Source organism: Rhinopithecus roxellana, chromosome 2, assembly GCF_007565055.1.
Source record: "Rhinopithecus roxellana isolate Shanxi Qingling chromosome 2, ASM756505v1, whole genome shotgun sequence".
Lineage (NCBI taxonomy): Eukaryota > Metazoa > Chordata > Mammalia > Primates > Cercopithecidae > Rhinopithecus > Rhinopithecus roxellana.
The window spans coordinates 61,474,740-61,500,978 of record NC_044550.1 but is presented as its reverse complement, the minus strand read 5'-3'; the positions used below and the strand labels follow the sequence as shown (position 1 = coordinate 61,500,978).

The following is a 26,239-nucleotide window of genomic DNA, read 5'->3' as shown; positions in this document are numbered from 1 at the left end:
TTGGAATATGTAATTTACTTTCTATAGCATTTTCATGAGTGCTATGAGGTTAGAAATAAGCCTCTGTATGTCTGTGTCTTTTTACAATGTTAGGCTTTTATTAATACTACTTTTTATCATAAAAGCCATGAGATCCATGAAGTTTTTAAGGAGGCAATTTTTTTTTTTTTTTTGAGACAGAGTCTTGCTGTGTTGCCCAGGCTGGAGTGCAGTGGTGCGATCTCAGCTCACTGCAACCTCCACCTCCCAGGTGTAGGTGATTCTCATGCCTCAGCTTCCAGAGTAGCTGGGACTACAGGTGCACACGACCATGCCTGGCTAATTTTTGTATTTTTAGTAGAGATGGGTTTTTGCCATGTTGGTCAGATTGGTCTCGAACTCCTGACCTCAGGTGATCTGCCCACCTCGGCCTCCTAAATTGTGGGGATTACAGGCGTCAACCACCACGCCTTGCCAAGCGGCAATTTTTTGGGGACTTTTTGTTTACTCATTTCTTAGAGCTACAGGCACACAGGCTCAAGTCACTCCACAAGTCAGATAGTATTTTAAGTGATACATAATAGTATGCTTAATTAATATAGAAAATAGAAATGTTATAGGTTAAATATTTTGTAACAAAGTAACATTTAACATAGAAAGGAAAAAGAGATAGGAGAAAGAATTAACAAACGAGGGTGGGTATAGTGAAGAAGACAAAAGGAGTCTTGGTTTCGGTCAGGCTGTCTGTTGGTCTTATAAGAAAGACTCTGAGGTGGCAGAGCCTTTGGTGGTAGATGTCAAGTTTTTATCATGAGTGAATATAAGAAGGTGTCAGTTAGGACGACCGTTTTGAGTTGTTGAAGGTTTAATTTTTTATAGTTGCAGAGTCCTCTGGGGAGAACTGATAGTGAAAAAGTGTGTTTTTATCTGGTTGTATGTAGTTTTCACTATTTAAAATTTGTTTATTAAATAAAACATGTTATTTTTGTTGGCAAAATGCCCTAGGAAATACAAAATGGAGTCTTTTTTAAAGATGGAGTTAGTTATGTCAAGGGTGTTCTGTACAATCTTCCCTTTCTATAATCTCCTTTAATCTTTACACTCTGAGTACCACATTTTTTCTTATCTGTAATGTGGGAAAAAGAATAGTGCCCTCTTCATAGCACTGTTGTGAAGTGTGGGGCTTATGTTCAGAATAGGAGGGGCTCGATATAAGTTAGTCATTATTATTATTATCATTATTATTATTATCAATATCATACTTTTAGAAAGACGCAACTTCATGGTTCATGTACTGAAACTTTGGAAAGGACAGCAAGACAAAGTCACACATCTAATTTTTCTCTCAAACTAATGATGAATGTGAGAACACTGTTAACTTTTTTCCCATGACTGCTCCTAACCTTTAAAAGCATTCTTTATTTTACTTTGTTGAGTAGAATTTTTCATGCATAAATGAAGAACACTTAGTCAGATTCAAGATCAAAGCCTGTGAATGTCTGTGAGTCAGCTTCCCATCTAGCCTTATCTACTCTTCAGCAAGTAAACATAAACAGAGAAAATGTTTTAGGTCCAACAAAAACATATAGTATCAAAAATTGTTACTCTTTACATTAACAGAATACATAATATTGAACACTTCATACTGGGAGTCACCAACAAATAAATATGAATATTTCTAGAGAAAATGTGAGTTCTACAGGTATACGGCATACTTTCTAATTACATAAACAATTCTATTACCTGCTGCAACTGCTTGCTCTGCAATTATTTTTTCAAAGTCTTCTCTTTCCAAAGATTTCCTGGAAATATTTCAATATTTTAAGTTACAAACTGATAAATACATGCTAAAAGTTCAGATTATAATATACAGAAATAATGATAGAAAATAGTTTAAATTAGGCCGGGCACGGTGGCTCATGCCTGTAATCCCAGCACTTTGGGAGGCCAAGTTGGGTGGATCACAAGGTCAGGAGTTCAAGACCAGCCTGGCCAACATGGTGAAACCCGTCTCTGCTAAAAATACAAAAATTAGCTGGGCATGGTGGCGTGTGCCTGTAATCCCAGTTACTCGGGAGGCTGAGGCAGGAGAATTGCTTGAACTGGGACCCAGGAGGGAGAGGTAGCAGTGAGCCGAGATCAGCCAGCCACTGCACTCCAGCCTGGGCAACACAGAGAGACTGTCTCCAAAAAAAAAAAAAGAGAGAAAAAAAATAGTTTAAATTCCCTTGTCTATAGAAGCAAATCTTGACTATCAATTTTACAGGAAAGCAGCAACGACGTGTACCATCCAGAACAATGTTGGAAAACCCCAAAATATACATGATAGAATGTTTTGTTATTCTTCATCATAAGGAATATTTATGTTTTAAGTGAACTTTACATACACTAATACAGACAGTCTCAGACTTAGCTTTTTTTTTTTTTTTTTTTTTTTTACCTTTATATAGGTGCAAAAGCTGTAAGTATTCAGTGGAAACTGTACTTCAAAGTTTGAATTTTGATTTTCTCCCATGCTACAGGTATGGAATACAATGCTCTCGTGTGATGCTGGACAGTGGCAGTGAACCCAGCTCTCATGTGGCCATGAAATTTTGAGGGTAAACAACCGGTACTCTACAGTGCACTGTGTTATCAGATGATTTTGCTCAACTGTATGCTACTTTAAGTTGCTGAGCACGTGTAAGGTAGGCAAGGCTAAGCTATTCAGTAGGTTAAGCATGTTAAATGCATTTTCGACTTAGGGCGTTTTCAAGTTATGATGGGTTTATCTGGATGTAATTCCACTGTAAGTCAAGGAGCCTCTATACTAAAGAGAACCTTCCCTGGCTAGCAACCTCAAATGTGAAGTGGCCAAGAAGAGGATGGTAATTCTGATAACCAAGAAAAACCTACATACAGATATAATTCACTTTTAAGTAACATTATATATTTTCCTAAAGCAAATATATAGAATCTTTTGCTTCTTAGTTTAAGGCTCTATTTATCTCTCAGATATCATTATATTAAACTTTTATCCTTGATTTTGTGTAAAAAATTAGTAATGAAAGAAACCTATTCTTCAATTATTGCACTTGTTGTACAGCATAGAAAGTGAGACTATAATAGCATACTTTTTTATTCATAAGAGTTTTTTGCAGTTTTAACTGCACAACTTGTTGATTCATGTTTGCCTAATTGTTTGTGATGATTTCTGATAGTGATGAGTGATTATGATAAAATTTGTGAGCGAAACTTAGTTAGTTCAAACAGCACATTGTGCAATTCAAACTATGATTCCTACCCTCACCTTCAAAAAATACAAGTGGGTATAAGAATTGCACATGCACCAGCAAGCACGTGTGTGCCTCATACAAATCACACACACACACACGCACACACCAGTATGAGTTCATACATATAATGATGTGATCAAAAGAACCCAGAAAAAGAAACTAAGCAAGAACTCTCTTGGCAACCAATCCTGAGGGACATGATGGCTGTACTAAAACTCATTTGCTGGAAAAAAAAAAAACGGGGGGGGGTGGCAGCTCTCGCACTTCATTCAAGGGCAGTTTATTGGTCGATATATTGGACTTATTGTCTGTCAATTCATAGAAGAGAATAAGCAGCACAAAAAAGAGTTAAGGGGTGTTCAGCAGCTGGCAAACTGACAGCAAGAAAAACGGCAGTGACTTACCAACAAGAAAGTGAAGTAAAAAAGCATAAACAAGAGGATACCCAAAACTAAAAAAAGCACAGACGAGCCACTTAACATATCAGCAGGCAGGCTTATGAGCAAAAATCTTCTTTCAACAACTGAATAGTTCTCATCAAGACACTTTAAAAGTATAATCAGATTTCTTTTTTTTTTTTTTAAGGAAATCAGAGAAGTGGTAAACAAAAATTTCAAAATTTCAAAAAATAATTATTGTTTGCTTAAGTTTTGAGATTATTTTAAGAGATATACTGCTGGAAACACATCACAACTGAGTATTGCAAGAAGCTGTAAGAACAATTCAGAACACAAAGCCCTGAGAATAAATTTTGAGTAAACTGGCTGCCAAGGACTTAAGCAGACAGACACAGTAGCACAGTGAGAGACTTGAGGCTATCTTATCAGCTTGACTGGGAATTAAGGTCAGAGGCATTCTGGAATGCTTTTCATATTACTCGTGTAAACAAAGCTTCTGTCAGACACATAGATTCACACTCTCTCCTTCTGGACCTGTCCATGACCCCTTCTTGGCTTGGTCCTGCTGCCTGCAGTCTGGGACCAGCTAGTCAGCAAGGAGAATCAAGCACATATGATCCACAGAGCAGATGATCACTCATGAGTAGGAGACAGATGAATGAATTGTTAAAACATTCCTGACAATAGTACTGTTTTGTAAAACTTCAATGTTCAGTTCTGCAAATTTGAACACCAGTATTTATTCAATTATTTATAAACTAAATCATCCTTGAAATTTCAGGGAATCAAAAACAGGGCCTATTACTTTTTGTTGTTGTTTGTTTGTTTTTTTGAGACGGAGTCTCACTTCATCGCCCAGGCTGGAGTGCAGTGACGCAATCTCGGCTCACCGCAACCTCCGTCTCCTGGGTTCCGGCGATTCTCCTGTCTCAGTCTCCCAAATAGCTGGGATTACAGGCATCTGCCACCACGCCTGGCTAATTTTTGTGTTTTTAGTAGAGACGGGGTTTTACCACGTTGGCCAGTCTGGTCTCGAACTCCTGACCGCAGGTGATCCATCCACCTTGACCTCCCAAAGGGCTGGGATTACAGGTGTGAGCCACTGTGCCTGGCCCCTATTACATTTTCTGTCAGCAGTAAATGTGCTAAATTGTATTTGATTCACTCAATAAATCAGATTTTAAAAATGTAACTTTAGTGATGAGGTGCAGAAGCACATGCCTGTAATCCTAGCGGTTTTGGAGGCCAACGTGGGTGAATGCTTGAGCTCATGAGTTTGAGACCAGTCTGAGCAACATGGTGAAATCTCGTCTCTACAAGAAAAAAAAAAAAAAAAAAAAAATTGGCTGGGCATGGTGGCATATGCCTGTAGTCCCAGCTACTCTAGATGTTGATGTGGGAAAATGGCTTGAGCCAGGGAGGCAGAGGTTGTAGTGAGCCAAGATCGCACCACTGCCCTCCAGCCTGGGTGACAGAGCAAGACCCTGTCTCAAAAAAATAAAAATAAAATTTAAAAGAGTAACTTTAGGCCCATGCCCGTAATCTCAGCTTTTTGGGAGGCTGAGGTAGAAGGACGACTTGAGCCCAGGATTTCTGGGCAGCAGTGAGCTATGATCACACCACTGCATTCAGCCTGGATAACAGAGTGAGACCCTGTTTCTAAAAAAAAAAAAAGTAACTTTATATTAAACATCTTCAAAAACCCTTTAAAAGAATACTAGAAGAAAAGTATAAACAAAACTGATGTTCTGCAGTGCAACCAAACTAGTTAGGAGAATACAGAAACACTTCCCTGAGGATTAATAAATAGCTGCTACCCCCAGAACCCTGAGTCTCCTTCCTCTTAAGCCCTTGATCCTTCTACCTCCTCCTGATGCCGATACTAAAGTGTTAACATGTTGTTGAGGTGTGTGTTGGGGATGGGGTACCTGCTGGGACCCTGCTCAAAACTTTGGCAGCATCCTTCAAGCAAGAAGACTGTTTGGGATCCATGACTTACCTGTTGTTAAATATTTTAGAAGTTACTGATTAGTATGAAAGAATCAGCCTTGCAGGAGCTTGTTAAAGCAGCAGTATATAACCACATGCTTAAAATAACGGGCTCTGAAAAACCCGGGCTTGAACCCCAGCTGTCTTTTTCTTAACCAGCTATAAAATTCTAAACACTTCATGTAAACCTCAGTTTAATCATTTATCAAATGTGAAAAATAGATGCACTTAATTTCAAATTAGTATCAGCGAAAGCACTAAGTCCAGTTTCCGACATATCACAATGATTCAATAAGGGTTAACATATTCAGTAAGTGCTGACCATTAGCAGCAGTATTAGTCATTGAAACAAGAGGTTCACACAACTAAAGTGGTTTGACTTACCTGCTTTCTTTTATTTTGTGCTTTGCCAATGTTCTCTGAAGTGCAAGGTTCAGCCGTTCAAACTGAAAGTTCAAAAGAAATATTTTAAACATTCCCTTAAATAATAATTTGTTTGAAATTATATATTTACAAATGCATCCTGAAGATTTATTTTAGAGAAGCAAAAACATTATACTGCTTGAATGATAAATGTTGTGAATTTTCACTTTGGAAACGGGAACTGATTTTCTATGTGTTTTTCAAACTGAAGAAGAAGCAATGTGCTGAGACTAATCTGAGACTGGATATGTGTTGTGGCCCGCAGGTTTAACTTTTGGTGCTGGTCTCACTGACAGCCACGGAATAGTTGAGCTGATTGTGAATCCAAACAGAAGATTTCAGTTTGGCAGTGTTAGGTCTTCTGCAATATAGGATTCCATGGGTATCACTTCCTCTGAGTCAGGAAATCCCTCCGGATGGGCAACCAATACTTCAGTCTCAACATGGACCAAGCCAAGCAAATTTCTGTTCCCTTTATAAACTCCACACTCAGCTGCCCCAGTGACTCTCTGCCCTTAACTACACATTCATATCATCTTCTTGTCTAGCGAACTCTGGAGTTATCTCTGTCTCTTCCTGTTTTGATCTCTTAAATCTAATCTGTCACCAAAGTTAGTTGATCATTTATTTGAAATGAGCTTTGGGTTTACCTTGGCTTATACTGATTTCCTTTCTTTGAACCAATAATCCTCATCAAATACTTATGGTTTTATTTTCTTTTATTGATTTCTGAGAATTTCATGAGTTTTCCTATTTTGCAAGACATTTGTATGTAAGCTTTTATATTTAATAAATACATGTTGAGTAGCTATTAATTTCTCGTAACAGCTGATTGTCTCTAATAAATAAGTGGAAAGCAGAGCATTGATAAACAGTGGTGTCCATTTTTATGCATTCCATGTAAAAATCATATGTATCTATGTATGTACTTCCCTCTCTATATATATATGTGTGTATGTGTATATATATATATAAAACCATATATTATATATATAGAACCATTGATTCTTTCTATAGTTTCCCTAGAGGAAAGTGAAATATTTTTTGCTGTTCCAAGTTGAGAAATTCCTTTTTCCTTAGGAACTATTTATATCTCTCGTAGAGTTTCCACCAGTCAAGTGGGGTACTGGAGTAAACCAAAATAGAGCAAGGTTCTGTTTTAATGAAATGAGTTATGAAAAGGGCTTTTAGTTTTAAATATACACATACAAAGCTTAGAAAGAAAATTTAAAAATGTATTGAAAGAAAGCACAATTGCTGAAAAAAAATAAAGATAATTTACATTTACAATGTGGAACAATTTTTCAGACTATTCAGATACAGAGAGAAAGTATAACATCTGCCACAGGATGAAAGAAAAGCTGGTGGAAGACACACCCAGAGGGCAGATTCTGAGCAGGGCCTGGTGATCTATGTAAAGGCAAAGAGCAGTTGAGAAACATGTTCAAGAAAGAAACTATGGGCATATTTCCTAGACATCTTTCTCATCAAGGAAAAAGGAAGGTAACATTAAATTAGTGATGCTGTATGTAAGTAAATTAGCCAGGGTGCTTGAAATGTTTAAATATCTGAAGAACCATCTACTTAGTAGAGTAGAAAGTTACTCCAGTAACAGAGTATTAATGTGGATACAAATCCATGAAAGCATGAGTGGCTATGAATTCTTTATTCCTGCAAAATGTATTCATATGAAAAAAGAAGTCTTTAATAAAATAAGGGTTGCTCCCTTTGTGCTTGAGCTCTCAGTTTTCCTTCATAGCATTTGCTCTCCACCTTTGTAAATTTTTCATAATCTGTCTCTTCCATTACAACAGAAGCTGCAAAAGGGCAGACAGTGTCTGTTTTGCTTACCCCTCTAAGTCCAAAACCTACAATAGTACCTATCCATAGGAGATGTTCAGTGCATATTTATTGAATGAATGAATGAATGAATGAATGAATGAATGAATGATGTCCACCTGCCAGCTACTCAAAGTCTTGAAGGCTTAATCTATAAAATTGTATCTGTAAAGTGATAAAGCCAAATACAGAGGTGTTACTCTCTTAGCTAGTTTACAAACAAATTTAGGTTGTTTGCAATTTAAACTATTTCAATTATATTTGTGTGTGTGTGTGTGTGTGCATATGTGTGTGTGTATATATATGTGTGTGTGTGTGTGTATGTGTGTGTGTGTGTGTGTGTGTGTGTGTATATATATATATATATATATATATGTATGTAGCTTCTTGGACCAGGAACTTTTTTTTTTTTTGGATTTAGAGTTTTGCTCTGTCATCCAGGCTGGAGTGCAGTTGTGATCACAGTTCACTACAGCCAAGAACTCCTGAGCTCCAGTGATCCTCTTGCCTCAGCCTCCCAAGTAGCTGGGACTACAGGTATGAGCCACCATGCTCACCCTGACCAGGAACATTTTATGGGCCAGGGAGAAAGAAAACCCAACCAATTCTGCACTGAAGAATGCTTTCTTCTTCTTCAATGCTACTGGAGATACTCTACTCCTCTTTATGTCTCTGATTAAGCCAAGGGGGATACTCTTTTACCCTTTTAGTCAAAATCCTTATTTGTCTTTAATTTCCTTCCTACTGCCACTAGAAATGGCTTTTTCTGGTCTTTTCCTCCTAACTTATACACTATCATTGTGACAGGGGAGGAGAAATGATCCCCTTCCAATTGCTAGGGTTGGTGGAGCAAATGTATTTTTGGCTTTCCATTTTGAATCAAAACTTATTTTCCTAAAGAAAAAAGGAATAAAGTCTGTGCAAAAAATTACTAGCATACTTGACTGAAATTATGAGTGAATAGGCTTTTATGGAAATCTACATTCATCTTATACCATTACTCCTCTGGAAAAGTTTTGTAAATTCAAAGCAAAACCCATAAGAGACAGAACTCACATGTTTTCCAGGCAGAATATTTATTGGTAGAGGCTGCTGTTGCATTGAGTTTCCTACCTTGGTGCTGTACTTCCTGTGATATATCCTGACCCTGAGATGACATGAGTCCACAATAAAATTATAAGCAGGATTCAACTATAAGTGAGATCTGTCAAACACAGCCAACCTCAGGGCCTCATGACATAAAATCAACCATTTCAGGACTGCTCCAAACCCCAACAATTCTATATATTAATTTTTGGTTTCAGATTTTAGAACTAAATCCAATATTTCCTTCCAAATTCATTCCTTACAGTTCAATATATGCAAATATTGTGTAGCAGTCTTTTGTAGATCTTTTAGTTGCCTATCACTAAAATGCCCTACTATTTGGGAAAGCCTTCATTTTGAATTTGGAGGAACAAGTCCTCTTATTTGTACAATCACCAGAACCTGAAGTATTGTAGATTGTGGACCTTCTGATTTACAGAGGGGACACTTGTCCCCCAATGCAAATAGTTTGTAGTGCTCTCAAGTTTGTTTCTCTTGACTAAACAATTATCTTTTGGCTTCATAAAGAATAGATCTGATTAAAGTGTTAAAACAAGTGCTTTTCCCACAAATATACCATATATGAATACTTCAGGAATAACTGCTATTTGATGCAACATTGCTGTCAATGATGTGAATTTTAATAAAATCTCATTGGTGTGGTTTATGGATAAGTCACTATTTTCATTGGCTTTTTAATTTTTCTACAATTTTTAATGTTTTTCTAGACCAAGGATATTTTAATTCATAAGATAAGTTGTAACTGTGTTTCTTTTTTCTTCTTTCAACCTAATATTCTAGAACACATCTACAGACCTCATGATTCTCTTCAAATGCTCCTTTTGCTAGGTACTTGATTTGGGATCTTATCATTTATGTAAGCATATCCAATTCAATTGATTCAGTTCAGTAAGTGGTTTCTGATTTGCTGTGACAGTGGTTCCATTAAAAGCTCCTTCAAGACAGTATGCCTGAAGGAGCTTACAGAATTATTGGGAAACAATACCCATGAAAAAAGAGCAAACAATATTATGTTATATTATATTAGGAAGAGCAATGGATCATGAATGAAATGCAGAGAGTTTTCCATTTCTCCAGTTATCTTTTGCTTTAAGCAAGAGATCTAAATTTATGTGCTTCCATTTCTTAAAATAGAAATGATAAGTTTGCATTAGATGATCAAGAAGACTTTTTAAAACTCTAGTATTCCATTACTTGGGAACGACCTCTCACATGTTACATTTGCTAAGGATAATTCATTTTTATGCTTGCCCGTTCACTAATAAAAATATAACCAGGAAGTTGATTCTGATTATCTAAAACAAAAATTGTTATGTCAAATGCTATTTCAAGTATCTTCTTTTGGATTGTTAATATAACTGAAACTAAATAGTAGTCTAAGCATTAAATCTATAAACTTAACAGATAATCAGTAGAAAAAAATAACAAGAATTTATCAAAGATAAGTAGATGTTTGAAGTCATCTAGATTGAGTACTATACAGCTCAAATGTATTCAACACTGGAACATTTACTGCCATAAGGATAATGTCTCAGTTGGAGAGGAGTTTTAGTCACTAATGCCAAACATACCTCTTCCATTTCCTATACTACAGTCAAATCTGAATGCTTTATTCTTATAAACTAATGAACAAACAACATAGACTACTAAATTTTAAATATATATACATATATATACAATTTTAATTTGGTATTGCATACTAGTCTTTCAGTACATTTTCCTAGCAAAAAGAGAAGGGAAGTTTACAGCAGCCTGTATGGCTCTTCAGGATCAGGAGAAGGCACACCACCCAGAAACTTCTCTCTCAGCAGGAAAAGAGAGGAATGGAATATGTACATCCATGGAAAATGTTTGAGAGGCTCTCAAAATCTCTAGCTGAGCCAACTGGTGAATGTCTTTTCCTGTCAAAACCAGTCTGAAAAGAAGCAAAGAGGTGACTGCATACTCAAGTGTGCAGGCACCAATGCAAAACTACAAGGAACAGGAAAAATCGGGGAAATAAGACACAACCAAATAAATAAATCTACAGTAACTGGCCCTAAATAAATGAAGAACAATGAATTACCTGACAAAAAATTCAACATAATGAAATTTAGTGAGTTCTAAGAAAACACAGACCAACAACTAAATAAAATAAGAAAACTATACGTGAGTAAAATGTAAATATCAACAAAGAGATAACCACAAATATAGAACCAAGCAAAAATTCTGGAATGAAAGAATAACTAACTGAAAAAAAACTCAATGGAAACCATCAACATCAGACTTAAGCAGAAGAATCAGCAAATTCAAGAGAGGTCACCTGAAGTTATTCAGTCAGAAGGGTGAAAATAAAAATGAATGAAAAAGACTGAAGGAAGCCTGTGGAACTTTGGAGGCCACCATCAAGTGAACCAGAATGTTTTTCAAAAAAGAGTCCAATATGTGTATGACTTCCACTGTAGAAATTCAAAATTTACTAAACAAAATAATAAAGCCAACATAGTAAGGACAGGATTCAGGGAAAACATGGAAGCTATCTAGCTTCCTCATCATCACCATTTGTTCATGTCTGTTCATTTCACTTTGTCCTTGGAAATGAGAGCACCGATTGGTTCCCAGAGTGTTCTACAAACCAACTCCCTGAGGAGGACTGTATCCCTTTTCCTAGCGAATGCTGGCTGTCTAGCAACTAGAGTGGGGTAAGAATAATTAAACATTTCCATTTCAAAGTTATCTGCCGAAGTACTATTGTGTTAATATCATATTTGAAATAAACTCCCTCAACTTTCTGCTAAGTCCAATTTATCCATCCTTCAAACTTCAATTTCTTCTTTCTCAGTCATTCCAGCCTGGACTGTTTACAGCAGTAATTAATTGCTCTACCCTTTGAAAGCTGTGTAATTTTGGTCAAGTCACTGAACTTCCCTAGCACTTCCTGGGAGTAAAACAAGATTATCTGTGAAATTCCTTTCAGTTCTGAAAATCAGCCAGTCTGTGTTTCTTTGGTACTTTGCACACAGTAGAGGGTTGGTATTGAGTCAATTAAAAATTTTCAATGTATTATGTTAGCCAGTGTCTGATTGAGTCAATGTCCAGCCAAATTCATAGGTTAAACAAATCTATATAAAACTATGAAGACTGACAGAGGGAGGAAGACATCATGAAGACCTTCAACTGCTCTTCTATTTATCCTACAGAGGGAGAGGAGCTTTCTCTACATGTCCCCTCTATTCCTAAGATATTTGACCTGTTTAGGTCTGTGTCCTGTTCCCAGAAGTTTCCTTAAAGGTGTATTGACACAAGGTGCTCTAGATCTCAACATGACACTATGCTATGCAGCTTGCAGGGCTATATGAAGAGGTGTCAGAGCTAATAACACACAGGTGTAGGCAATCACAGGCTCATGACTCCGACCCAAGGGAGAAGGTCAAGACTGGTTAAGCAGAAACTTCAGAATCAGAGCAAACAGTCAAGGGAGATCTTCACAACTCTGAAAATTGGCAGGGGACTTATGATGCTCTTTAAAATTAGGAGAGAAAACCTCAGCAGAAAATATGCTATTCTTTGAAGAATTTAATTTTAAGATAATAGCTAGCAACTACTGACTGCTTATGGTATGGCAAGAGCTATGGATGGTTTCACTTAAAACTCATTAAAACTCTAGAAGGTGGGTACTATTACTATTTCTACTTTACGGATAAGGAAACTGAGGTAAAGAGGCATTAAGCCTGTTGCCCAAAATCATAAAGTTTGTCAGAGTGCAATGTTCTTTTGAAAAGAATTCAAGATCATAAACATTTTAAGATAAAACACAACTTAAGAACATAATTGCTTTAAAAGAATATTTTTATGTGTTTCAAGAAAATATTCTACATTTATTGTAGCCTTGAAAGTGAGAAAGGAAGTGTTTAAATTTTCCTTAGAAAAACATTCTACAATTTCAAAATCTAAAGAGCAAGCACTCACCTCTGGGAAAATCAGTTTGCAAATACTCTCTGCCAAAGTGTGAAGATAGACTCGGCTCCGACTCGTTTTTCTTTGAGGAAGACTTTCTTGTATGTTCTTCTCAGGAATGTCTTGACAGATGGGCACAGTTGCTTTGCAGCTCTCTGAGCTTCCTGCTGCCTCCTCTGCAGACTCATTAGGAACTTGACCTGGTGCCAGTAGGGAGAAAGGACACTCTCCTGTGATCTTGAGATCCTTGAGCTTCGTGCAGAACATGGTGTTGGTGTCTCTTACCCTGCTGTGATCTCCTCCTGATGAGCTGTAGTTCTTATATGAGACTGACAAACAGAAGCCACTATCAATTCAAGGACACTGGTAACTGGGATGTCTACGGGCAGCAAAAGGTCAGAACAGAAAGAGGAGTGACTTTATGCACTGATGAAAACAGAAAAAGACAGGTGAGAAAAAGCAATAGTCACATCATTTCAAGTTAAAAAAAAATTCTGCTGGAAATGCCAGTTATAAAATGAGCAGGACATTTGGCAAAGAACTTTACTTAATGTGTGTGAATTTCCTATATTAGCAAAATACTTGCTCTTACTATTTTAACTTTTAAAATAAAATATATTTTTCCAAAATGTTCTTAGCATCAACTACTGATTTCCATTTTTTATACTCATCTGGACTCATCTGATCCAGTTTGATTTCACAAGAGTGGAACACCACGGTTTTATGACAAAAGCCACATTTAAGTCTATGTTTTATTAATGCTTATACTACTACATTCTCATTATGCTCTCCTTTCTGAAAAGTCAGAACAGTAAAAACCAATGGCTTCCAAAAATACCTAAGGGAAAATAATATGCATAATGATCCCCAAGTATATGTTTTCAGATTTGAAACACCAACTTAGAAAAAAAAAAAGTTCAATGAAAAAAAGTTCAATGAAGATGATTACGGCGAAAGAAAATTTTTATCACTTTAAATAGTAAAGCAATTTAAAAATATTATCAAAATGAAAAAACATCAGAACTCCTGATCCCTAAGAACATACCACGGGATTTGCAGGGGTCTCTGGATCCAAATCTAGTCAGCACTGCAGTGAGTCAAAGACTACCCCACTTCACACTGAAATGATAAGCATTGTCATTCCAGCATATTTTCCCCTGTACTTTTGTTTTTGTTGATGTTGTGGTTGTAAATTATCTCACAATTCACAACCCATTTATCATTAGCTATTTGTTACTGGAACTGTCAAGGTGTGAATTCAGTTCATCAACAGTACTAATTATCTTGATTAACTGGGTCTACCAGCTATTTCCTACTCTTGGGGAAGGAAAACAAAGAGTGGAAAAGAACCCACATTTGCTAATCCCCACATGTACTAAGTACTATGTGCCTCACACAGTGCTGGGAACTCTATGTTTATAATTAATCCTCACAGCAACCATGTAACACAGGTATTATTATCCCCAGTGGGTGAGAAGCTCAAAATTTCAGGTACTTTTCTCTCATTTGAAATGCTAGAGAATGACTGAACTAGGATTCAAATGCAGATTCAGCTGACTCTGGAGCCTGTGTTTTCTATAACTCCAAACTGATATTACTAAGTTAGAGCAGTTTCTATCATAATTAGGCTTAGTTTATCAACTAAGAATAGATTTTTATCTTGAAAATATGGTTTACAAATTTATATTAAAATTCAGTGAGGAACATAATTCTTCTGCTCATTGGCTGGTGGTATCTGAAACATCCAAGATACAGCCTTATATTTGAATCTTTAGAGTTGGAGTTCAATTAGTTTTTTTTTTTATAATTTACTATGCTCCTCAATGCCCTTAATATGTTCCCAGTATGTATAAGCAACAGCCTGTAAATTGTCACATGTAAGTCATCTAATAAGTTTAGAACAATGAACAACTCATTTTCTGAACTGGAACAAACAAGGAAGCTAAATTCAGTATCTGATCCCCATGGGATGTCATGGGACATTAGGTATAGAGGAAGATTATGGATGCTGGCAGGCCAGAAGAAGCTGCCAGGGCTCTGTTACCTAAAGTTATGACCAAAATCTACGTGCATATATAATTTATGAATCTTCAAGAAGGGACAAAAGAAAATCTTATGCATTTGTGAGTAGAAAATTTATTCTGCCAGCATAGAATGGAAGTGGTCTATCTCAGTAGACTACTGAAGTGGTCCAAAGGTAATATGGCTATAGGGGGAATGATTACTTAGCTTCTACAAAACCTAAAAATCTAATAATTTTACCCACATTTGTTTTGGGACTTAATGTAATAAATATTTGTTTCTTAGTCTTTATTACATCTCAACATAATTCTATTATTGTTTAATAACTTCTCCTCCGATTTAAGCTTCAAATCAGTGACCAGCTTTAAGCTTTAAAAGTGCTTTAACCTTTTCTGTAAAGGTCCCGAGAATAGATACTGTCAGTTTTGCAGGTTACATGGTTTTTATTGCAACTATTCAACCCTACCATTGCAGTGTGAAGTCAGCCAGAGATGATATACAAATGAATGGGCACAGATGTGTTCCAATACAACCTTGTTTGTAAAAGCAGACTGTGAACATAGCCAGTAGTTTGCTGACCCCTGGTTGTAGAAAGCTGAGTATATTAACTAAAGCATTTTAATTAAAATATAATTCTGACTATAGGAGCAAAGTTATTTCCTCATCTCCTCTAGTCACTCCTCTTCAAAAATAACAGCCTTCGCAGGTCCAGTTTTGATTGGGGTGGGGGAACTTGGAGAGTTTTTTTCATTATTATTTGTAGAGAAAAGGTCTCACTATGTTGCCCAGGCTGGTCTCTTAACTCCTGGGCTCAAGCAATCCTCCTGCCCTGGCTTCACAAAGTGCTGGAATTACAGGCATGAGCCACTGTGCCTGGCTGGGATCCAGTTTTTAAACAACCTCAAAGTAATCGAAGAGAGTGTAATAGATAATACTAAACATCTATTTATACAAATAATAGTAGCATTATTTTATATTAATTTTCAGGGAAAAGAGCTGTATTATCTGAATGCCACTATTTCAGTTATATCAATATCTAACTACAATAACTAGCAGAAAAGGGTACACAAAAACAAAAGGAACACAATAAGAAATGGAAGAGTATAGGTTAGGTCTGAGGATGGCATAGAATTATTACTAAAATAAGTTATTTTGGTATACATTAGAATTTTAGTATTGGACTTAGAAGTTTGCCATAATATAGTTTATAATAGATCTTTCCATTAAACTTCACTCTCTCATTTACATTGGATTTCAATGTTGGTACCCAAGCCCAATATTTTAATTCTTATCTTCCTACTGAATCCAGCTGCAGCAGAATACATTTGACCAGTCAACTTTCCTGGAAATAATTTCTTTTCCTGTACTGCAGAGTACTATAATTTCCAGGAAATATGCCGAACAGTGTTTTTTATTAAAGCAAAAACAGCCAACAGGAAACAAGTTGTGCTTACTTTAAGACAGTTAAGTATTTAGTCTCATTCAATTACATATGTATAAACAAACTAATTAACATTCTTCATCTGCTCAACTGATGAAATTACACTATGAAGCAGATGCACACAGTATTGATACCTTGGAAACCTGTTTGTCTTGCTTTTGCCTGCCAGGAATACAGAATATTTCTGGCAGGCAAAAGATTGTTCCTCAACTAAACTAGTGATGATTTTTATGGGTAACATTAGCAGTAACTTCAGAAATGGTTTGGTCAGTTGAATTCAGTATCTAGTTGGTTGTAGAAATGGTAATAATATGGTAAGGGAAAAAAAAATTAAAATAGTAAATTTGGTGACAGGCCATGGCAAGAAGTAGAATAATATGTTCTCAACTTGAAGAGGCACTTCTCATTCCAAAAGTTGATGATTAAACAGCCTCCGAATAAACTGAATGCTCTCTCTCTTTTTACTAGTGAGTGATTAACTTTGCCGTGGTGAGAATAATGACCCAGCTACTGGCCTAGTATTAATAACAGGGACAGATTATTGTTCAAGCAAGGCAGTCCTCAATCATTTAAACTCTAGAATTTAAAATTTAATTAAGCATGAACTTTTTTTATTTTCTTTTCTTTTTTTTTTTTTTTTTTTTTGAGACAGATTCTCACTCTGTCGCCCAGCCTGGAGTGCAGTGGCACGATCTTGGATCACTGAAACCTCTGCCTTACGGGTTCAAGTAATTCTCCTGTCTCAGCCTCTCAAGTAGCTGGGATTACGGGTGGCAGCCACCATACCTGGCTAATTTTTGTATTTTTAGTAGAGATGGGTTTTTGCTATGTTGGCCAGGCTGGTCTCGAACTCCTGACCTCAGGTGATCCACCTGCCTCAGCCTCCCAAAGCACTGGGATTACAGACATGAGCCACCGCGTTCATCCTAGAATTTAATTAAGCATGAACATCTTGTTTACTACATGAAACATGGTCATGTAGACCTAAGGAAAACACCCCTTTCCATACTCTCTGATACTGATATACTTTTCTCCAAAAGCAGGTCTTAAGGAGCAGATGAAAAGTTAGAAAAAGACACTTTTCAAAAGAAGGCATACATGTGACCAGCAATCACATGAAAAGAAGCACAACATCACTGCTCATTAGAGAAATGCAAATCAAAACCACAATGAGACACCACCTCACACCAGTCAGAATGGCTATTCTTACAAAGTCAAAAAATAACACATGCTGAGAAGGTTGTGGAGAAAAAAGGAATGCTTGTTAATTTACACTCTTCATGGGAGTGTAAATTACTTCAGCCGTTGTGGAAGAGAGTGTGGCAATTCCTCAAAGACCTAAAGACAGAAATACCATTTGACCCAGCAATCCTACTACTGGATATATATGCAAAAGAATATAAATCATTCTATTATAAAGACACAGGCACACGTATGTTTGTTGGAACACTATTCACAAGAGTAAAACATGGAATCAACCTAATTGCCCATCAATGATAAACTGATAAACTGATGATAAAGAAAGTGTGGTACATACACACCACGGAACTCTATGCAGTCATAAAAAAGAATGAGATCATGTCCTTTGCAGGGCGATGGATGGAGCTGGAGGCCATTATCCTGAGCAAACTAACACAGGAACAGAAAACCAAACACCACATGTTCTCACTTGTAAGTGGGAGCTAAACAATGAGAACACATGGACACATAGAGGGGAACAACACTCACTGGGGCCTTTTGGAGCATAAAAGGTGAAAGGAGGGAGAGGATCAAGAATAATAACTAATGGGTACTAGGCTTAGAAGCTGGCTGATGAGATAATCTGTGCAACAAACTCCCATGACACAAGTTTACTTATGTAACAAACTGCACTTGTACCCCTAAACTTAAAAGTTAAAAGAAATAGATAATAAAATAAATAAAGTATCGAAAAAAGAGGGAAGAGGCAAGCCTAAACATTATGTGTCCATCACAAAAGCGATTAGCTGTATCAAATGTCTACCATTAGACCTGGCACCTGGAAATGCCAATATCTGTGATAAAAAAGATATGAGCTTTTTAAGTTTAAATTTTAAAGTTTTCCTTTCTCAAAAATTGAAAAATATTACATAAAATCCCATAAATCTGTCTTTTAAAATAGATTTATTTTCACTTTGTAGTAGAAAATGTTTATAGAACTTTCCCTGGGATGTATCAGGAAAGCAGGACAAAGTAGTAGAAAAATTGGTGAGCATGTCTAATTCTCTCCACCACAAAGTTAAAAAGAGGCAAACAATCTCAGACTCCTCTCTAGCACCACCATTCTCTTTATTGTTACTCTTTTTGAAAGTTTGGCTTTATGGGCTGTGTTCATTTCCTTACATCATATTTATTCTTAAGTTTAAAACCATCTGGCTTTTGCTTTAGTATGTTACTGGTATCTCTTTATTAAATTTGATGATGCCTAAAAGTCAAAGCTCAAGACTTTTTTTGGCTTTTAACATAAATTCTCCATTCATCTGCATTTTCTTTTTAATAATTTCGATTCCAATAGGTTCTTTGGTATCACTGGATTGTCTTCTACATCATATTCATGCATTCATGCACTTGCTCGTTTTTCCTCCTATTCAACAAATATTTATGGATGTCCTGCTCTGTGCCAGGCATTCTTCTAGACACAAGGGCAGAGCAATGTGCAAAGAACACCCCTTGTTCTCAAGGAACTTACAATCCAGGAGGAAAACTATTTCTGATGTATCAGTTCCAAGCATGGCCTGTGCTGCAAAAAGGGGAGGGATATAGTGCTCTGGGAATGTAAATCAGAGATCTGAACCTAATCCTCTCAGAAACATCTGAGCTGGGCCAGGCCAAGAGAGTTCCAGAAAGAACAGCATGCTTGGGAGCCAACCTTCTAGGAAAGGAAATAATTCCAGTGTAGCAAAGGCATGAATGAGGTAAGAGGGAGCAAGGTAATGGTGGTAAGAGACAAAATAGGCAGAGGTCAGGATTTTGCAGAGTTCTACAAACCACATTAAACAAGATAATACTCTATTCTAAGGGCAATCAACTAAATAACTAAGAAGCAAGAGAGTGAGTGAATTAGATTGCATTTTTAAAAGATTATTTGGAATGTAGAATGAAAAATGGGTCAGAGTGGGACAGATGGTAGATCTGGGTTGGGCAAAAACAGGACCCTGGGGGAAAAAAAATGAACCAATTGCAGAAGTAATTCTGAGAGAGAATCTGCAGGCCCGGGTTACTGACTGGGTGTGGGGGCCGGAGCAGAGGGAAGAAACATTCCTCTGACTTTACTTCTCAATATCCCAGCCAAGGAAACACTCTAGGGACCACAGAGCACAATCAAAATAGTCCATAATACATTTCCCATGACTTCGGTTGTTCAATCTTAACCAAGCCCAGAGCTTGGATTTCAAGTATTATATAACACCTTGTGGGAGTTAGGTTACTCAAATTCTCCTGTTAAAATCTCATTTTGGGAAGCAATTTCTCCTTCTTGTTCAAAAGCCCAGAAATTGTTAATTCCAATTTCTATTACTGAGTAGGGCATTCACCTTCCTAACGGGCTGCATCTACATGTAAGTGTGAGCTGTCTCAAGCTATTTTTAAGGAGGAGGATGCTTACCTTAAATTTTTGTAACTCAAGAACCCGTACTGATGATTCTCCCAAAACAAAGAGATCAACTCTGAAGACAATGGCAACCTCACTTTAGAGAATCATATTAGAGTCCCTCTGCCCTCCAACTTGCCGGGTGGCAACCGCCTTGGCAAAACTGCAGTACTAGACACAAATTGTGTTTAATAAGCTGCATTAGATCTTTATTTAAAATAAGATGAGTGCAGTCCATAATCTTTTAAAATTAGATTTAAGAGGCAATTCTGTGGCATCTTTGAAGTAATAGCAAAATTCAGTACACTCTATAGTAGGGAGATTTTAACTATTTGAATTAACATTTTGCTTCTCAGTTTTTATCAAAGTATTTTCAGAATGTTTTATAACCAATTTAAGAGCAAAACCTTTGGGATTATAAATCCTGAAATATATTTTTAAAACTCCAGTGTGATGATGGCTACAATTTGAATACATGTAGTTAAACATCTTCAAATTAAGTATCATCACTCCTTACGGTTCATCATGCTGATCATGAGGAAATCAGATAAACTTTTCAACAATTTTTCCCTAAAATATATAAAATAATTTCTTGCATCTTTTTCCATGATTCTCATCATAGTTACATGGCTAAAGTAGTTCCTTGCAGAGGCTTAGTCACTTTAAAATACACTTACTGAAAATGTACTAATGATTATGAAATGAGTTAAGGAAGAAATGTGATTCCTTTCTACTCTGTAAGAAGCCATTTTGTTTTTATCTGTTTTCAAACAAGTACTGTGCATTTCAGGAATGCCAGTCAGCTTAGGCACATCTGTCACTAGGGAAACAATGTCAGGATAAAATGGCAGGCATGCTAGATCCCCTTTGCTCCCCATTCTTCCTCTTAGCCCAGTCTGACCATATCCTCTGTCATGGAAGTACTGTTGCACAATTTCCCTTTATTTTTCTCTTGTCTTTGTAAATCAGCAGACTCAAGGCCTTCTTATAGTTCTTTCCCACCAACTACTTTCACTTTTTTCCCCTTAAGTCAAGGCCTACAATTGCTGACATACAGTATTCATTAGAATTCAATACGTCTTTGAATTAAATTTTTATATTTGGGGGAATTTTCTTTTTTTCTTAGTGCTCCTAAGCATTGAGTGATTTCTCCCAAACACATTTTTTTCCCCTAAGTCCTTTTATTTTTCGAAGGCAATAAAAGTGCACAGTTTTGAAGCATATGAAGTTTTCCAAGAACATCTATATTGTGTTATATCAGAAATACCTCTACTCTAATCGATGGTTGGTTTAAATTTGCAAATAAGGTGAAAAGCCAACCTACCAACCTGGAAGAAACACTCAACAAGATCACATTCTCTGAGACTCCACAGAGTACATTATGGTTTAGGTAAAATAATCTGATGAAACTTTTAAAGTGAAAACAAATCCTTGATGATTAAATAATTGAGCTAATTGATAGATTTCATTTCGGTGACATAATGAACTTGATGATTAGACATCATACTTTCTCCATTTTCTCTTCGTTTAAATTTTGGTCAGGCAGGAAGGGCTGGAAGTAAACTCTGTACATCCTTGATGTCATAGACATATGTAAACACACACACACACACATACATACTTACCATACACACCCTTATTTTCCCTCTTCTGTAATGGTGAGTTTTTAAGTGCCTGAGAAATACAGGCAAGTGGGTGTGTATGTGAGTGTGTGTGTCTCATGCAGATAATTAGCATGACAGAGACTTCATAATTTGGAGGGTTGAGTTCACATAAATGTAAGTGCCATGCCCAGTTGTGCCCCAAGGCAATGGAGTTGGCATAGCAGTTAAAAGCTTAGGCTACATGAACAGATGGCCTGTGTTTGCTACCTGCGTCTACCATGTGCTAGCTCTGTGACGTTAGTGAAGTTCTTAAGTGAACTTCACCTCAATTTTCTCCACCTGAAAAATAAGGATAATAATAGCAACTATCTCAAATGTGTTGTGAGATTAAACAAAGCAATAAATAGAAAGCACTTAGAAAAGCACTGCCAGCTAGTATGGGAGGAATACATGCTGACAATCGCAACTGCTACTCACTGGTAGTGTGACATTAGACAAGTTTCATAACTTCATGAATTCTGCTATTTCACACATAAAATGGTAAAATCATGATGTAACAGATTCGAATTAAGAATTTGGAATAATATATATAAAGTGCCTGGTCTTGCCTAGCATCCATAGGTCCATAATTAAAATAAAAGGTAAAAGTCCAGTCTTGGATCAAGTCTTCAGTCACTTGCCTTACAAAAGCTGTGATGCCTCTTCTACTAGAACTCTAGGCAACTTCTTACAACAGGAACAAAATGATCAGTGTCTGCTCAATAACTTCAGAGCAGCCGTGAAATATTTTTTGGTATATACAACCAAAAGTAAATGCTCATTGCATGCTACAAGAGAATCATGCTGACCTAAGTTATTAAATAAATGATCGACAATTTTATTCTATCTTCTCAGAAAGATTCTGTAATGTTTTACACCTATGAAACCATTTTTTTCATACATCAAAGTTTGTTTAAGGGAACTTTGATAATATATCAAATGCTCGTTATTCTGCAACTATAGAAAACAATCTTTACCTGATGAGCATTAGAGAACATACCAAGAAAGTTATATATAAGTCAATAGTTAGAGCTATTTTTATTGAATTATAAAATAATAGAATTTGCAGCACAGCAGCAGAAAGAGCAGAAACATTCTATTTTGGTTTTATCTTATCTAATTCTATTACATAATAAGTTGCATGTCTAATTCCTTTAACAAAGTATTAGAATATAAAAATTGGGTGACTATGTTGAATTTTAAACTTCATTTTCTACTCGTTAAGCCAAAACTATTTTATAAATCAAGCAAGCCTTATGCCATTGCCATTACTCACTATTTTTTATTAATTCATATTATTCCCAATGTGGAAATCTGAAAACACAACAAAATCTTGCAACCATCAAGCTTAAATAGAAATTCTGTGGTATCTGATTTTCTTTTCCTAGAATGCCATATTGGGATACGATTAGTATTTGTTACACGAGGAATCTTGTCTCCAATTATTGCTTTTATAAGCTAGCTGTTCTTCTAAATATTGATTCAGTGATTTTTTTTTTTTTTTTTTTTTTTTTTGAGACAGAGTCACCCTCTGTAGCCCAGGCTGTAGTGCAGTGGTGTGTTTTTGGCTCACTGCCACTTCTGCCTCTGGGGTTCAAGCGATTCTCCTGCCTCAGCCTCCAGAGTAGCTGGGACTACAGGCGCATGCTGCCATGCCCGGCTAATTTTTTTTTTTTCTTTTTTTGTATTTTAGTAGAGACCAGGTTTCACCTTATTGCCCAGGCTGCTCGTGAACTCCTGAACTCAGGCAATCCACCTGCCTTCACCTCCCAAAGTGCTGGCATTACAGGTGTGGGCCACCGTGCCCAGCAAATAATTCTTTTACCTACTTACTTTCTCAATGTCAATTTGGTAGAAAGGTTTAGGTTGTGAGCAGGTAGAGCTGAGACACTAATTGGCATGTTCACTTTAAGATATTTGTGGAACCAATATAGGTCACCCAGAGTCCAGTTAAAGTAAGAGACACAGGTATTCCTGACAAAAGTGAAGTGACTCTGGGATTGACTTGTGGAACACATGAATTACCTTTCTGAGCAATGAGGAGATATCAAGGTCAACTCATCCTTGATCGGAAGGAAAGAGTGACCTTGTGGGTACAGAATTCACCCAATGGTAGGGGAAAGACAAACTGGCTGGACTCTAACTTGTCATATTTGTTAAGAAGATTCTGGAATAACAGACACTACTGACTCTCACAGTTCTTCTAATTCAGCCTTTGGAAATTTTCCCAAGCTCTTTGAGAGAAAGGACCAGAAATTTATACAGCTGTGAAAACTCAAGATGTCTATGCAACGCTGGAGATAGAATCTTACCAAACCTAATCAAGAACACATTAATCGAGAAGTGTAGGCCTGGCTACAGAAAGAACAGCAAAGATAAAAAAACAAAAACAAAAACACAAGGAGAACAAAAACAGATGTATCAATGGTGGAGGTTCAGGCAGTGGAGGAGCTGTGGAAGCCAGAGCAGGGCTGAGAGAGTCAGACAAAGCTAAGCCACCATGCAGGAGAACACGAGGAGCTCAGCGATACATAAGCATTATATGAGACCTACATTTCTATGTCCATAAATAAACTTTTATTGGAGCACAGCCACACCCACTCACTTATGCACTGTCTATGGCTACTGTGTTCAAACCGTGCAGTTGAGTAACTGCTGTGGAGGTCACATGACTGGCAAAGCCTTAAGTAGCTACTATCTTGTCCTTGATGGGGTCTGTTGACTGACTCCTGCTTTAAAGAGCTGTTGGGGACATTGCATACATTATCTTATTTAATCTTCACAACAACCTTATGGGAGGGGTGTGTGAGCGTGTGTTTGTGTATTTTAGTATTTTTTACACAAGAAGAATCTGAAACGTAGATCATGTAACTTGTCCTTGGCCATAGCTGGTGAGTGGCAGAAACAGGAAATGAACCCAACCCTATCTAACTACAGAGCTCATGCTGTGGAGCTGCCTTGAGAAACCAGGAGCTTTTGACATACTATGGTGATTGCTATTCAAGTTCCCCTACTAATAAATATAATCTGGGAAAACAAAGACTAAACTGTATCTGTTAAATTAGATTATGGAATAAAATGAAAGATCAGGTTGCTGGGCATGTCAGTTAAGGTAATGAAGCTTAGATATTCCCAAAATGAAGGCAGGAGAGATGCTTTCAGGGTCCCAGTGAACTCTAAGGAGACTCCCTTTGAAAACTTCACTTTGAGCCTCTCTAGTTTTAGAGATCAGAGAAGACTTGAAAGGCAGCTAAAAAGGCTATTGGTGTCTCTGCCACATTTAAAAGATCTTTACAACAAAGTGGAGGAATACACTTTGGCAAAGTACATTTCTCAGAGAAATTTTATCTTATGACCGCAGAGAAAAGGCTCATCAAAGTGAAGTTAAGTGTGAGATTGGAGGCCTGAAGACTCAGCAGATGTTTCTTTGGAGGTGGCCCAGGGGACCATGCTACTAAGGTATTAGTAATTGATGGGCAGGCAGGTGCCTTTTCTAGTTTTCAGACCAGCAGTAAAGCTCTTTCTGATTCTTAAGACAGGAAATGAACTTTTGTCACAATAATGGGACACAGATCCTTGATGCTTATGCTGGAACCAGGTTAGCAAAAGACGTGGCAAATTCCAACACAAATTGAATTCTGCCAAGTTTTTACAGAATGATTAGTTTAGAAGAAATCATTACCAGAAATGAATTTTGACTTCTGAACATGTACTCTTCAGGTATATATTTGGATGCTTGCAAAGTCCATGTTGAGAAAGGCTAAGTCTTTTCCCATTAAATCCAAATCCACAACTATATTCTTTAAATGCCTTCTGCCATCTAATTGATTCAAAATACAGAAAGCTTAAATAAATACCAAACAATTTTTCCTATTCATTTCAGTTCCTCTTACATAAAAGTCAATATAAAGACAGAGTCATTTGCATAATAGAAGTTTAGAACTGGAAGAGGAGTTAGAGGTTATTTATTGCAATCCCTTCCACTTGCAGATGACAGAGTGCACACTTCAGTGATGTGGTTCAAACCCCAAAGCTCAGGAGGTGTATAGGTGAGACAGGAACACAGGCAGTTTGACCATGACCCTGGAGTTCACCCAATATATCCTGATCACCCCCTCTACTGAAAATGTTGAGAAGCCCTCCTCTCTTTTTTGGACCACCAGCCACTGCAGGGAATACTTTGAGAAAACTTGAAAACTTAGTTATTTTAATTCAAATTTCACACTTCGCCATCTTTTGAGGGTTAACATAACTACTTCCTCTCAGACCAATCAGAAGATGACCTTACATCTATACATCATGCTAATGTCAACATACATTATAAAATTGCTTTTACTGTCTACAGTTCCTAAAATGTTGCCCCAGACTCTTTTTCATAATTTTCTCATCATCTTTTGCACTTTCTTGAGAAACTATCTCTTAGTCCCTTTTCAAATCTCTAAACACATTTTCTAAATAACCTTCCTCAGTATCTTGTCTTTGACACTTAATCAAGTTTGCTATTTTCCAGCCATAATCAAACCAGCCAATGCAGGTCACAGTTTATCCAACTATGGGACTGCCAATAATTATTTTCTGCT

General features: G+C 36.8%; 1 protein-coding gene across 13 annotated transcripts in view; it reads right to left on the bottom strand.

Annotated features, from left to right (window-relative positions):
* The window catches only part of GUCY1A1 (guanylate cyclase 1 soluble subunit alpha 1), a 72,948-nt gene that overhangs the window by 28,434 nt on the left and 18,275 nt on the right, over window positions 1-26,239 (bottom strand). For 7 of the 13 annotated variants that reach the window (XM_010358031.2, XM_030916778.1, XM_010358032.2 and 4 more), the window contains 3 exons: window positions 12,959-13,325; window positions 6,026-6,087; window positions 1,723-1,781 (listed from right to left, as the gene is read on the bottom strand). In XM_010358031.2, coding sequence (XP_010356333.2) covers window positions 1,723-1,781; window positions 6,026-6,087; window positions 12,959-13,213 — 376 coding nt within the window. In that variant the 5' untranslated portion in view covers window positions 13,214-13,325. The remainder of the gene's footprint in view (window positions 1-1,722; window positions 1,782-6,025; window positions 6,088-12,958; window positions 13,326-26,239) is intronic. The other 6 variants (XM_030916767.1, XM_030916771.1, XM_030916775.1 and 3 more) reach the window with 3 other exon arrangements.